Source organism: Notothenia coriiceps, unplaced genomic scaffold (assembly GCF_000735185.1).
Source record: "Notothenia coriiceps isolate Sejong01 unplaced genomic scaffold, NC01 NC01_scaffold00008959, whole genome shotgun sequence".
Lineage (NCBI taxonomy): Eukaryota > Metazoa > Chordata > Actinopteri > Perciformes > Nototheniidae > Notothenia > Notothenia coriiceps.
In genome coordinates, this window is record NW_011341660.1 from 188,609 (window position 1) to 203,647 (window position 15,039).

General features: G+C 39.9%; 2 protein-coding genes across 2 annotated transcripts in view; both read right to left on the bottom strand.

Annotated features, from left to right (window-relative positions):
* Positions 1 to 5,739: 5,739 nt before the first annotated feature.
* LOC104944908 (induced myeloid leukemia cell differentiation protein Mcl-1 homolog) lies at positions 5,740 to 8,408 on the bottom strand. Its single transcript, XM_010770514.1, has 3 exons — positions 7,784 to 8,408; positions 6,688 to 6,938; positions 5,740 to 6,560 (listed from the first exon to the last, which is right to left on the bottom strand). Exons 1-3 carry the CDS (start codon positions 8,205 to 8,207, stop codon positions 6,444 to 6,446), a joined length of 792 nt encoding a protein of 263 aa, XP_010768816.1. The 5' UTR covers positions 8,208 to 8,408; the 3' UTR covers positions 5,740 to 6,443.
* A 1,176-nt stretch (positions 8,409 to 9,584) lies between these two features.
* Positions 9,585 to 15,039, bottom strand: part of ensab (endosulfine alpha b) — a 16,113-nt gene continuing 10,658 nt past the window's right edge. The window contains exon 3 of the mRNA XM_010770515.1: positions 9,585 to 12,891. Within this exon, the coding sequence (XP_010768817.1) occupies positions 12,727 to 12,891 (165 nt within the window). The 3' untranslated portion in view covers positions 9,585 to 12,726. The remainder of the gene's footprint in view (positions 12,892 to 15,039) is intronic.

Here is a 15,039-nt window from a genome sequence, read left to right on the forward strand (position 1 = left end):
GTCTCAAAGGGCAGCCAAATCTCTGGTCTTTTAGCTTTATCATCTCAATAAGGACATGATTGAACCCAACAGGAAGCAGATAACGTAAGGGCATTTAAACAACGAGAGTTTCCAAACTACTAAGAGAGCATTAAAACTAGCTAGCATTTAATATGAAATAGAAAGAAATGGATAAAAGTACTCGAAATTGTGTGCTAAAAGTACTTTAAAATAGTTAGCTAAAAGTATTCAAAACAGTTTGCTTAAAGTATCCTAAATGTTTGCTAAAAGTATTCAAAACAGTTTTATGAAAGTAGTTGAAATACTTCGCTAAAAGTAGTTTAAATAATTTGCTTAAAGTAATTGAAATGTCCCTCTAAATAGTTAGCTTAAACTACGGTACATGAAATTGTTAGCTATTAATGTTGAAAATAGTTTGCTTAAAAGTATTCGAAATATTTTTGATTAATCTACTGAACGTTTTGCTTAAAGTTCTCGAAATAGTTTGCTTAGTTTACCTGAAATAGTTAGCTCAAACTACGGTGGCCCTGAAAGCTCAATGCACTCAAATAGAAAAAACGCCTTTCACACATTTTGACAAAGAATACGCTGCAAGTACAGAAAAGAGAACCACATGACTGCCAACAGTCCGTTATCTGCGGACGCTCCCCATGCTTTTTCCAAACAAGTGTGGAAGCAGGCATTGAAAAGGATTAGAGCTGAAAACACATTCCTGCTCCCGAGTCCAGTCTTTTCTCTGTAAACAAAAAGATGGATCATCTCCCCTGTTTCCCTTGTGCATATGAGTATATGCAAATCAATTCAGAGAATAGCAAAGTTATGTTAATAAGGAAGTATGCAAACAAAGAATGAAGAAGGAAAACCCTGGCATGTTTAGTCTTGATCATGGGGAAGATAACTAAATATTTGTTGGGGTGCGGTATTTGTTCTTGGACACTTCCTTCCCGTCTATAACAAGCTTGCTCTTTCTTCGCTGGGAACATCACTCCCCCTGTTTACTCCGAGGAGAAACAAAACATGGACAGCCTCCCTCAAATGACCTGACGCAGGGTCCTCCCCAGCGTAAGAGCACACTGTGTACTGAGACGAGCAGACGGTTTCAACAAGAGAATCTGATTACAGGGACGTCACGCGTCACACGTCTCTCAGCAGGAGGAAGAGAGGAGGAAATACTGCAAGAAGCTCTAGAATAATCACAATGCAACAGAGAAAGAGAAAACCCATAAATACTTACAAAGAGGCAAACTTAACATCTTCAACAATGAGTAAACATGGACAGCTAGTTTTTAAATGTCAATGATTATGCAGCTTTTACATTTGTCTTTAATGTCTCTGTTGTTTACGAATGCCTGTGTTTTCAGTCTATTTGTAGATTTAAATGAATCTATTAAATGTGTTTTTTTATTTTGTATGTGTTTTTATAAATATTTAAATCACTCCATTTCTTCTTTAAATGTTTCAGAAGAAAAAAGAAAATCATAATTTAACACAAAAAAAAAAATCTAATTTTAGCTCTTTTTTTCCAATGCTATTGTAGCAGCCATTATTACTTTGGAAAAACAAAACCATGGCAACAATTGAGCTTGTGTCCCCTGGAAACAGTCACTATTGTCTTCAAAGCCACTGCAGCATCCAGAATGTAGTTCTCTTTTCTGTACTGCAGCTATGCTTTGTCAAAATGTGTGAAAGGTGTTTTTTCTATTTCAGTGCATTGAGCTTTCAGGGCCACCGTAGTTTGAGCTGACTATTTCAGGTAAACTAAGCAAACTATTTCGAGAACTTTAAGCAAAAACGTTCGGTAGATTTATCAAAAATATTTAGAGTACTTTTAAGCTAACTATTTTCACCATTAATAGCTAACAATTTCATGTAGTTTAAGCTAACTATTTAGACGGACATTTCAATTAATTTAAGCAAACAATATTGAACTACTTTTAGCGAAGTGCTACTTTTATAAAACGATTTTGAATACTTTTAGCACTATGTTAACAACTTTTAGCAAACATTTTGGATACTTTAAGCGAACTGTTTAGAACACTTTTAGCACACAGTTTCGAGTAGTTTTATCAATTTCTTTCCAGCCAACTATTTCTGATTCAATGCTAGCTAGTTTTAATGCTCTCTTACTGGGGACAACAAGACCAGACCGAGTGTTAGCATATTATAGCTGTTAGCTTACTGGCTATTGTGACATTTTATCCACCAACGCTGAAGATCCCATGATTCTATAATCCTGTTTCGATGGTTATTTTCCCTCCTAAACAAAGATATGGAGAAACTCGAGGCTGCAGTCACAGAGATAGAGGCGGTCAGCATGCAGGTCAGAGGGATAAGCAGTCTATTAATACTGCAGCAGCACGGTCATCAGTCAGGAGAATACAGTTTCAAAGGACACGGTGACTCAGGCCAGAGAGGAACTTGACACATCAGCCGGAGGCCATTCAATGTGATATGTGATAAGTATCCACTCACCACAAAGAGGACAATGTTCAGGGTTTAGACTGATGAATGAGAGCCCTTTGACCCATGGTCTCCAACTATTTAAAAACTCCTATTTAAAGCTATTATTGTACCCTACAACCCACAACTCAATACTGTTAACAATAGGCAGCTTATGGACACTTTATGAAAACAGTATCAGAAAGAACACATAGGTCTTTCACAATTCACCTTTTCACTGATATTCTCTAGGCACATGTGTGGTATAGAGAAAGGACAATGTTCAAAAGTTTAGATCGGATTAAAACAGTCATTTTGTATTATCACCATATCTATGATTAGATTTGTAGTCAAGTATCAGTTTTTAAATCTCTGGAGTGGAATACTTTCTTTGGAATCTTTCTTTAAAGGCGTCAAAGGTCTTAACATTCTTAGATTTGCTTATGTGTTCAACAATCAACAGGTATGAGTCCACTTCACAGGAAGCCATAAGGACCGTGCATTTACATTTAGGGCCTAATGTGTCAATAATCAGATCCTGAGTACTGCCTCATGACTGAGCTTCTCAGTTCAAAAGCTGCTTTGACATTACCAGGAATTACAGCGTGTGTCTGTTTTACATCAAACTAGATTAACCAGAATGTTGACTTCCATGTATAGATAGCAACAGGAATGAGTAGACACCTTGTGCGCAATTCAAAAAAGCAGCTATAACAAGGAACAGACTGTTTGCATGGCTCTTTCTGACCAGTCAGCATATGCAAATATCCACTTTTCTTTTTCTTTTCTTTTTTGCATAAGGCTCGTGAATGTGGCTCCTTGTTTGTTGGAGTTTTCCAGGGAAAGAGATCCTTGCAAACAGGAGATGGTGGTTTTACATCAGAATCCACATTTGGAATAAGGATGGAGCAGTTGGCTCAAACTTTGACATTAATCTGTCAATCAGAGGCTGCTTCACTTCAAACAGGGAGATACCATTGCACTAAACAGGCTCAAAGTACTTCAGGATATTTTGCATGTGTATAAAAATCTATTTCTGTATATTAAAACATGCAATGCTAAGGCTGTAGCGCAAGATTCAATATCTACAGGTCTAATTATTTAAGTAATGCAGCTTAAACAACTTTTGGGATGTGTCAGCACTTGCTTTATCCGTTTGTTTTTATCTGCAAGCTTTTTAACACATTCAATTTCACTTTGACGGTGTTTCTTCAAACTGCGTAGACTCAACATATCTCTTCCTCTCATGGTCAGAATTCGCAGTATTGGTAGCTTCTAACCAGTAACAGCAACCGAGTCCTCCTGTTTAAAGATAAACGTGTGCGTCAGCTGACTTCCCAGAACAGTTGCTTATTTTTAAAATAAAAGGGGCGTGCTGTTGCTACGAGGAAGTGAAGAGGCCTCGAACCAATGCTGTGACTTGTCTGAAGCAGGCCCTTCCTCACAGCTCAAGTTACCCAAGGGCATCCGGCTGGTTCACTCGGGAAAGGAAGAAAACATTAAGAAAGGAAATGTGATGAAATGGGGTTTATTTAGTTTTGAAACTAATCGGAAAGTTTCTCAAAAGGACAGAGCTCATTGTTGCAGACACAAAAAGCAAAGGAATTGAGAATGCGTATTGCACAGAAACTAAGTTATCTGAAGAATATGCATGTGGGTGTAAGCCTGAGTTATTTCCTCTGGGTTGGGCCATTGTGGTTCAAGCTGGATATAATCAATACTCCCCATCTGAATGTTTGGTATGTATATGCAGACAATAGTTTCAAAACCACTCCTTAGCACTATCCCATGACAGGAATGCTTTCACCTACTCAAGTCTTTCTACATCTCTGCTGCACCTCTGACTGATAAGTTTAACTACAACCTTTTACAGCTTAACTGCAGCAATAACAAAGTATAAAAACATTCTGGTGAGCTCTGCAGTTTTTCTCGAAAGATCAATGCTGCTGACAACTTCCTCATCAAAGTTGTTTCTTTAGCTGTGAAAGAGAACCGACCATACATGGAAGACTTTCAAATGCTGTGTTAGTTCGCATGTAGACATCAACCACAGCAGTTTCATTTACAGTTTGACATCCATTAGTTATTAGGAAGTGGTTACACATTCACAGCTGCCTGAATGTGCTAATGAGAATTAACACAGTTCCATCCACACAGACGGATGAATTCATAATGTAAGTGCAACACTCCTAAATAATGCATAGCTCTAATAAGCTAGTTGCTAATATATCAAGGTTGTTCAAAGACTTGGTGAACTTTGCATATTGAGCCCCAAGACACTGCAGTGCCGTCTGCTTTCTGCACCCCTCCTCCAATACACTAGTGTATAGTGCAAACTGCTCTATGAAATTGCCTCAGCCTCAATTCCCAAATGTGTAACCGCCTGTTCTTCACAATGAATAGTGCAGGGGGGTAACCAGGGTGGAGGCTAACATCATTAGCCGCAGAGGAGCACATGGGGAGGTCTGCTGTGGATCATCACCATGGAGAGGCTCTACTCCATTTCCTCTGCAGACCTCGCTGAGTCTTGTGTTTGTCTTGTAACCCGAGACAACGGGAGGATCGGCACAAACAAGGGTGCAGCCCCACATCATCGAGGATTTCCCTGATTCAAAGGGTCCAAACTAACCAAAAGAGAGCTACACACAGCTGCATCTTATCCACCGTGTCTGCAAATAGATATAAGGAGTTTTCAAGGGCAAACATATTGCTGTAATTCTAGATTAATATTACAAAAGTGTACAAAAGCAGGGTTGAATGACCGTCTAGTTAACTTGAGAATATAATACACCATCATATAAGATGTTGGGTTAGTAAAAGAGATTAAGGTTGTCACTTTGCATCAGAGAGCTTAAATAAACATACCCACAAATAACAAATAGACCCAATCAAATGATATTTTTGCTATGATAGTTTAACCGAATACATATTTCATTAGGTTTTTAAGGTAGCTTAAGAGGCTTTCAAACCCAGGAAGTAGACAGTGTTGGGCAATTTTTGCTGATGTCGTGAACTGGTTTTTACCCCACTTTCACAATCTGCTGTTGTGCACCAGCTCCCTGCAGATAACACGCCATCGCTGCAGACTCGCAGTAGTTGCGGATGCAGCTGAGATCTCGGTTGCTGCCACAGCCTCATCAAATTTCTAGGAAACGACAGCCTTTGTTGACTGATGGGGTTGTGGTGTGAATAAACACCAAAAGGTTGAAGAGTGTGGAGGCGTGGAACTATGACTGAAGGCGAAACCTCTGTCTTTTGAAAAGTTTGCCTTCAAAAAAAGAGAGTATCAGAAAAAACATGTGAATTATAATTATTTTTTTATTTTACAACTTTACAAATGTGTTAGCTTACAACCTGATCCAAGTATGCTTTCTGTCTCAAAAGCACAAACAAACTTCCCCAACTTCTGTCATCTTTGGTGCATTGGACCAGCACAATCTACCCAACTCAAAGGCCTGGGTTAATTCTTCCAACACACTCAAACTTTCCAGGCTGCTGTTTAGAATCAACATTTTCAGGAAGCAGAGCTACACTCATGCAAATCCCCCCCCTCCTCCCCTCATGTTGAGGTCAAACGAACCTGGGGATATGAATTGGCTTTATGAAAATGGGCTTCATGACTGCATGACATGGAAAATGGCTGCTTTACATTCCTGCTTTGGCCTAGGGTTTATTAACAACAGACTGCTAGGGAATTTTACAAGAATTGTGAAAGAAAACATTATCAGAAGGTTCAACTGACTGCCCATTACTCTCGTTTCAATTTGCATAGGAAAACTTTTTCTTTAGATTATAAAAATAATTTCTCTGAATTTAAATAATGTTGACTTCTTTCAGTTAAGTCCAGCCATTTAGGTCAACTTAGTGGCAGTTGGGAGTGGAAGATGAAAGGAACCCACGCATCAGCAGTTAAGTCCATTTAAGTCCAATTTTCAATGTTGAGAGATGTTGCGAAAAGTAGGAGAATCCACCAAGTGAAAAAAAGGCTCTGAGTGTCCAAAAGTTCACCTGATCAACAGGGCTAGTGTAGCCCCAATACCAGCAACTCCAGCAAAGGCCATGAGCGTGTTCCTCACCGTGGACTCGGAGTCTGCTTCCCGAAAGAACTCAACGAAGCCAACCTGCAAATAAATTGAATAAAATACATTAGATTTACATTATAAAGTGAGGCACAACTGCTTTGGACTTGTTGCACAATAAAGGGCAGTTACACAACTTCCTGTCACTCAAGCATTAGTCATAACTTACCCAGCCATTGTTTTTGAGCAGCCAGTCTCTCTGGTCAGATAGCAAGTAAGTGGAAATCTCCTGGGCGACCAGCTCCACACAGTGCTCCCTGTTTTTCTCTTTCAGGGACTGACAGACCACTGCCCCAAAGGCCACCAGGCTCGCGATACGACCCCAGTTGGTGGTCCCGTCAGCAAAGAGGCTTGTTGCTACTGCACTGACAAAACTAGCATCATCCTCTCTGTCATCAAGTGACAATTTGTTGATCATACCTAAAAAGAAACCAAGGCAGGGTCAGAAATACATCTTCTAAAAGACTACGGCTTGTATTGTCATATGCACAATGGATGCAGTGTAGCTGTTGCCAAGCAAAGTCTAAAGTCCAAGGCTCTTCCAACAATGCAACACACAGTAAACTAGAAATAAATATATGGGGAGGAAAAAAGTGCACGGTGCAGGTAAAATGAGGGGAGAAGTGAACTATAGAGATGTGGTTGAATTAGATAAAACGGAATGTAAAATTAAATCTTTATTGTATGTTTAAAAAGGTAAGATTTTGTGCACATCAACTCAAACAATTTCCATTCAAGTTATGACTGCTGGCTTTAATTGATCTAAGAGGCAGTAAAAAAAAAGAAGCCAGTTCAACAATATATATGTTGTGCATAATTAAATAATTAAACAGCCTGTAGCTTTAGCATTTAAAGGCTATGAGTAGCAGTCTTTGCATAATAAATATCAATGTATACACTATCATATGTATATATGTGTCAGCTACTGTAATATGTATATATTTTCTCCATTTTTTAATCCTTTTAATACCTGAAAAAATTGCTGCTGTAACAAAATAATGTCCTAATCTGGGATGGATAAAGCAGCTTCCTATATCCATCAACCAACTTCCATTCAAATTAGTTAACTACTGGCTTAAATGTAACTAAGAGGTAGTAAAACAAATACAGTTATAAAACAACTATATATATATATATATATATATATATATATACACACATTGTGCATAATTCAATAATAGATATAACACAGCATGTAGCTTTAGCATTTCATGGCCATCAGCAGCAGAATATAGCCCACACACATACGTGTCACTACTACCTACCATTGTATGCGTATCTGTGTTTAGACAAAAGGCTCTCCACCACTCGTTTCATCGTCCCTAGTTCTCTGCTTTCATGCCACTGAGGTTTGGAAAGTCCAGTAAAGTCTCTGAAGAACCGGCCAATTAGTTGCCTGGTGTCGTTCTCGAGCACCTCGTTCCCCGCAGAGCTACCGGACTCATCGATCTCACTGTCCGACTGGAGCTCCGGACTGCACGGTAACGAACCATCTTCAATTTGTTCGCTATTTTTTAACGCAAACCCATTGGTCGTCTTCACCCCTAGGCTCTTGGGTCTTTTCGGGTTATCGTTGGACACGACGTGGCCGTTGCTGGAGTCTTTCGGTGGGGAAGAAGTGCCTCCTCCAGAGCCGTAGTGCATGGCTCCGTCCACGACTCCATTTTGAGGAAGAATAAGACAGCTCATGGTTCCAGTTACGCTTAAGACTCTTGTTGTCCTAGGAAATATGTTTGGCGATTAACTTTAAAGATTACCAAATGAAAACAAAGGGTATTGATAGAGAACCTTGCTAGTCTGTGGTTACAAAGAAAAAAATTAAACTAGCATATTCTCTATCAGTGACTCTATATCCATGGTCGTGATGGGAGTGAAACGGAAGTGAAGCCAACGGTTTATGAAGTTCTTAGTTTGCGCGTCATTACCTACGTGTCACTACGTCACAAAATGTGTTCTCTAGTCCCAACCTTTTTTCCAACTGTTCTTATTTTTTCGAGTTGTTGAACATAAGGAAAATGAAATAGGTTGAGAAGAAGTAGAACATGTATTTTTCAGAGTGTGGGAAGGGTTTTTAATGCAAACTAATATAAAGCAGGAATTTCTTAGATTTTTGGTAATTTTCCGTGACATCAAACAGAGAGATTATAGATTACCGGAAACAGTGCCATAAATAACGACTTCTCTTTAGGACTTTATGACTGTTACAGAGGCAATCACGAAAATAGCAGTAATGTTTTTACATAATACTAATAATAACTAATCCATGAAGTTAAAAATAAATTACATTTTTAGTACATTGTAAACCTGTAGGCCTATATTGTTTTATATTTATACCATGACATTGTATTTTCCATACTGTTCTTTTTATTTTAAGCTTAATGAATAGTATGCTTTTATGTCTTCGATAGACAATGACCTTGTGAAATTAAATGTTTTTTTAACTAAACATAATGTCAGACATGTATATAATAAAATTTGTTACATTTATTTTATATATTGTTTAAGTTAAATTTCAACCATGACACATTTTCCCATAGGTCATCACCAATGACATTGTGCTATGCAGCAGTTGGCTTAGATAAAGTGTCTTGATCGGTTTATGGTTTAATAAATAACAGCAAACGTTGATGTCACTGATCCTAGACAATAAATACAAATAAAACGGGTGACATATCGCTGACATTTAGAGCCACCCTGTCCTGCACTTTAGCACACATTACATGATATTACATGAGGGTGAGTCGACACATTTCTTCATGTTTAATCACAGCAGGGTATTTGTCATCTAAATATGTGAGACATGTTCACCTAGTGCTCCTTTATACAGAGTATGTTAGGAAGTCTTTTGTGAATTAAAGGCCACATGTTGAGTGCTAGTGCTTCCCCCTGGTGGTCAGAGGACGGTTGTACTTCTTTTAGCATCTCCTTATGTGTTTCCCTACAAGATTCAGGAGGAATCTTATACTTAACATGTGACCTTTTATACTTTGCTTCCATGTGTTGAGGGGCATTCGTCATAGAGCTTTGGAAAATACAAGAGCCTAACATTAACGAAAAACAAGGGAATCGTATTAATGTAAAAGTTTATTTCAAATACTGACAAAAATCCTCTCACCTACTCCCAAACAACTGAAACATTCCAAGTACTCGTGTACTTTCTGAAGTCTTTAAATCATTCCCGTGTTCTCCAGTCATCCTTTTTAACATGTAAACCCTTATTTGTATTTTTCCTTGGAAGCAAAGGTGTGCCTCTGATTTCCCTGCAGTAATATTGGGCTAGGGATGAAATATACTAATTGTGGTAAGTAAGAGAACACAAGAAACTTAAACAAATCATTGCAAATAAAAACAACAAGAAAACCGATAAGGTAAAAGCAGCACAAAAGTACTTCAGAGCACACAGCCTGTCATTTCTTTTTACATTCTGGCACGTTTTTATATAGCTGAACGAGAGACACCCTTTGTGTTTGAAACATACCCTGCTATTCCCTCTCGTTGAACCGCTCTGTGCCAAAGCCAAACATCAAGTAGCATTCAAGAATTCCTGTCCGTTGCCGTTTAATAGAACATGTAAAAGCTTAAACACCCATTTTCTTTACCAATCTTAACTTTTAAAGCACAAAACTTTAGTCTTTTTAACACAGTATGATGCTTAATGGTCTGTGACACAAAGCTTTTCCAGAACTTTCTGGATCAAAAGCTGGATAGAGTTCGGCAATGTACCTTTAAAGATGTAGGGTTGAATTTACATCTCAAATTATTTGACTTTAAACAAGGATCCTTGGGGGAACTGGTCAAATCAAGAGGACAGGTGTTCTTGTACAGGGTCATCTCTTAGATTTGTCTTTGACTGAATCAGCAGCATTTACACATATTTTCATAAGATACAGATTCACATAGCCTCTGCGTTTCACTAAGATCGAGCAGAAGTAGTGTTAAACTGAAAGGAGAGAGGAACCATTGAATCAGAAAATAGCTCAGGCTATGAAAGAGTGAAAAGCAGTTGGGAAACAACACAGAAATCCCTTCCTGTTGAAGTCTATTTACAATAGATGGAACAGAGACAAGCAGTGCATTCATACGACACCATCACGAGCACACACGTACAGGTCAGTTCTCTTTCGCCCACTGCACATTTGACACATTATTCTCGAAGAAAAAGAGGTTGAGGATGTGATGGTGCATGCGCCCTGTCACCTAGCCTACATGGTGGAGAGTGTTTGTGAAGGTTCCCTGAAGCAGTGTTTTACAGGAGGCTGGTTCTCAGAGAGCGTCCAGTTCTTCAACGTGTGCACGGCATGCTTTCAGTCTGCAGGCTTGCTGATGCTCGCTCAGAGGATGCACCACATTAACAGGTGGGATAGGAGCGCAGTGGGTTATCAAATCTCTCTCTGCCTTGCCAAGTGCTGGGGTGAGTGCATCCTACAGGCATGCAGTGTCCCACTTTAAGCCCGTGGTGACAATCTGGGGATCCGACACCTGTTGTGAGCAGGTTTCCTGCTGCTACCCTCCTGAGATCAAAGATCAGTCAGTGTAGTGACTCAGTTTGAAACAAAAACACTTTGTTCTACAGAAGCAGCTTATACTCCAACTAACGTTTAAGGGAAGCAGAGTAGGAATATTATTTCACTGAAGTTAGTGTCTTACAATGTGACTTGCCAGAGATGGTTACCACTTCCTGTGATTGTGATATAAAGTGAAAAACATGGAGAAAACCATCTCCAACAAAAAGGCGATACATGAAAGTCCTGTGTGAGATTTAAAAAGCATCTCGAATCATTTACTAAATGTCTGAAAACAACTTTCACTGCACAGTGCAGGACATCTATGAAGGATAGTTCTGGGACTTTTTATAATCTGATACAGCAGTTAAGTCACAATATGAACTGAAATGCTAACAAAGTGATTGTTAAATCTGCTTTTTAAAGATGACAAGTAAGTAAGTTGTCTGGATCGTGTTTACGTCACTCTACGTGAGTTCATGAGAGTTGAAACCAAAGTGAGCCTCGCCACCTCACAATGTGAACCAGATGATGGGTGCTAACAGGCCACATTTAATAGATAGATGAGACTGATAGCTGCAGTGTGAAATTTGGCTCTGTTGGTAAAGTATAGAATTACCAAAGGCAGAAATCCCAGGATGCAAGCGAGTGGATTCAGCACTACATCTATCTCAGTCCTCAGAGAGCTTACTCGCATTACGTGCTTGAGTCAGTATTATTTACAGAAGCATATACTCTACGCGGGGTGCTTCGATACCCCCGCAAATCTTTTAGGCTCATGGCAAACACACGTCTTGAGCCAAAGTGAGACTGAACTCAGACTGGCATGGTTCCCCGCCATTAAAAATAATACAAGGACATACTCAGCTGGCCTGGGCCGATTACAGGAGCTCATGGATTGTCGGGACAGCAATAAGGAAAGGAAAGGAAGGAAGGAAGGAAGGAAGGAAGTGTGGAGTGTGTCTAAGGGCTCTGTGTGTTTGTTTTGATACTTCCTATTACTAAGCGAAAGCCACAGTCCCGTTAAAAAAACATGTTACATTTCTTTTTTTCTTACATGTTACAATCATGCAGCATATTTAGATTGAACAGGAGAAAAGGGAGTCAAGAAGGAACGCAACATGAGCAGAGAGAGAGAAAGTAAAGTGGCGCTTTGGCTGAGCACGATTTTTGTTCCACGAAAGGTGGCCGAAGGAAGGCCGCCGTTCATGCCCCCCCATTTCCCAATATGGTGTCTAAAGAACTCAGATTTGGTATGCAAGCCATTATTGAACATGAAGAACCAAAGAATCCTGGTTCCTAACTCCCTTACACATTATTTTGGTGTCCTTTAGGATGCGAAAACTAAACAAAAGCATACTATACAGACTACAAAGTGCGTTATAACTCACCCCGTCCAACCCCTGCCTGACGACACACCCACTGAGATGCATCTTGGAGCGAAACGAAAACCAAGACATGAGAGGGGAAGGGGGTCGGAGGGGCAGAGTAGTGCATTGTGGGAAGGCAGAGAAGGCTCCCTCCCACATACAAGCAAATGGAGTTTTTTTTAACTTATACGACTCTGCCCGACACGTTAAAGCCAGTGGTGCCTGGGGATGAAAAGGGGGAAGAGAGGGGAGGGGAAGGACATAGATGGAGGAGGAGGGACATTTCGATGGGGGCCCCAGGAGGCGGGGGTTAAGGTGCTTTTAGGGTGATGGGGGCTAGCCGGCTAGCTTGCTGGTCACCAAGGAGGACTTCCTCGGCGGCAGGTCCTGCGGCGTGGGAATGTGGTCGCCGGTCACCAGGTTCTTGTCGGGTCCTGCCACGGGAAGCTTTTTCATATTTGCCTTGGCCATGTTGTAGTCGCCTGAGTCAAAGTACTTTTGCTGTGAGTGAAAGGAGATAAGAAGAAGTGCTCACAGCATTAGAAAAGCTTGTATATGCTGCTCAGGCTCTTTCTGCATATCATGTATTTATTTTTGCTATGTATATAAATGTCATGTTCTTAAATGTTGTGTGTGACGGGACTACGGATGGAAATGAGCTAAAATCCGGCATATTTACATTGAAGCATTAATTGTTAAAAATGTTCATCAATGTGCATTGTCCTTCTTCAAATAAACGATTAAATAAATTAAAATAAATTAAAAAGCATTATCAGTCCATGGAATTATTCCTCTTGTCCATACTGGCCCGGTGGAGACATTTCCTTATTTAATCTCAATATGGAGGACATGATTTACGGGCTTAACTCTGTAGAAAGCTCGGGGTTCATACACTTTTTCACCAATGATTTTCCATGACCTTTACCTGATTTTCCATGACCAAAAAAATTACTCTTTCTCAGCGGTACCACTGAAAATGGTTTATTTTAACATGGAACAAGAAAATAAGGTCTGCATATGAAACATGTTGTGCCTATCTAAAACAAATCCAATAGAAGGCTTACTAGCTTCTAAACGCAACTCAAATCTCTCACCAGCAAAACACCTCGTCAGTTAAATGCCATTTTACGTTTCATTACTATACCATACAGTCTTTATTATCATTATTATAGTATTACTATTTCGACGATTAGCTAAAATATCAATTATATTTGATGCAACTTTAGTTAAATTTCCATGACTTTTCCAAAACTTTGGGAAAAATATTGTTTTCCATAACTTTCCCAGGGCCTGGAATTTGCATTTTGAATTTCCATGACTTTTCCAGGTTTTCAATGACCGTAAGAACCTTGAAAGCTGTACTCCAAAGTTCAGCTGAGTTTGTCTTTCCATGCCGTCTTCCTCCTCTACAGTAGCTTTCCGCTGAAGGTGTATCAACACAAACTGCATGTTGATGTTCACTGAGAACTATTGGATCCCCTCCACACACATGCAGACACAGTTCTGCTGGGTGCTTTGCTCCTAGTTGTTTTAGTCTTGTGAAATGCTAACTTTACCTGGCGATGTTTGCACTACTCTCTATTTTTATTTCTTCTTCTTCTTCCTCGATGCCATCTCACAGCGGTGTAGCAAATACAATATCTTCCTTTGTGCAGAGATGAGGCGGACTGACCTTGGAGAGAAGTGACGATAGTTGCATCTCGATTTTCTTTTTAATAGATGACCCTTATCTAGCCATCTGAATACCTTTTTTACAGATCGGCTCACAGGTCCAAATACATTGGGGAAAGTAATGCTAAATCCTGAAAATACAAATGAACAACTCAAGATGTGTTCAAAGTTTAAGGCTTTTTGGTACTAATGTCCCTGGAATGTATTTTTATAAACTAGGGAGGTGGATTCCTCCAGCTCTTACGTTGAATTCACATAAAGAAATACGATTTTCAAAGCCAGCAGGAACACCAAGAACAGAGGTCGCGTTAACCGAATATTTTCCGTCTATGACAGATCTTTTTTAACAATGACGGAAAAATCTGAAAGCAATCCGTCATTTTGACCGATTAGGACAAATTCAGAACAGCGCCAAAGCTTCCCCGCAGCGAGGCTCCGGTGTTATGCCGTGTTATGCATGCTCGCCAAAAAGGAAATGATATAGTTTCCAAACCTAACTTTGCCGAACGGATCATTGAAATGTCTGCGAGTATTTGCTTTACGCTGTGGCACGCTCCCGGGAGGTGCAGTAGGCATGCATAACATGGCATAACACAGGCGCTAACAAAACTAACGAGTTCACCCTCGCCCCCCCCCGTTGACAGTTCACGAGCGTGTGTGTGTGTTTTTCTTTTCTTTTCCCCTCTCTCTCTCTCTCTCTCTCTCTCGCTCTCTCTCTCTCGTCTCTCTCTCTCTCTCTCTCTCTCTCTCTCTCTCTCTCTCTCTCTCTCTCTCTCTCTCTCTCTCTCTCCGTCAGAGTTGTGTAAAGACCGACGGGTAATAATGGATTTTGACGGAAATGTTACGATCCTGTCCGTCAAAATGACGGGCAGCGAAAAAGTCTAGAGCAACCTCTGACCAAGAATATTGTATAAAGACAGATTTGTCTTCCTCTTCTGTTCAAATCAAGAGTATGGTGTTGTGCTGAATCAGCCCCCC

Bases quoted from the DNA above. Each gene is read 5' to 3' on its own strand.
- LOC104944908 (XM_010770514.1), bottom strand. From the start codon at position 8,207: ATGAGCTGTCTTATTCTTCCTCAAAATGGAGTCGTGGACGGAGCCATG. The intron at 6,939-7,783 runs GTAGGTAGTAGT...GTTTCTTTTTAG, and splicing joins ACACAGATACGCATACAATG to GTATGATCAACAAATTGTCA. The intron at 6,561-6,687 runs GTAAGTTATGAC...ATTTATTTGCAG, and splicing joins TGCTCAAAAACAATGGCTGG to GTTGGCTTCGTTGAGTTCTT.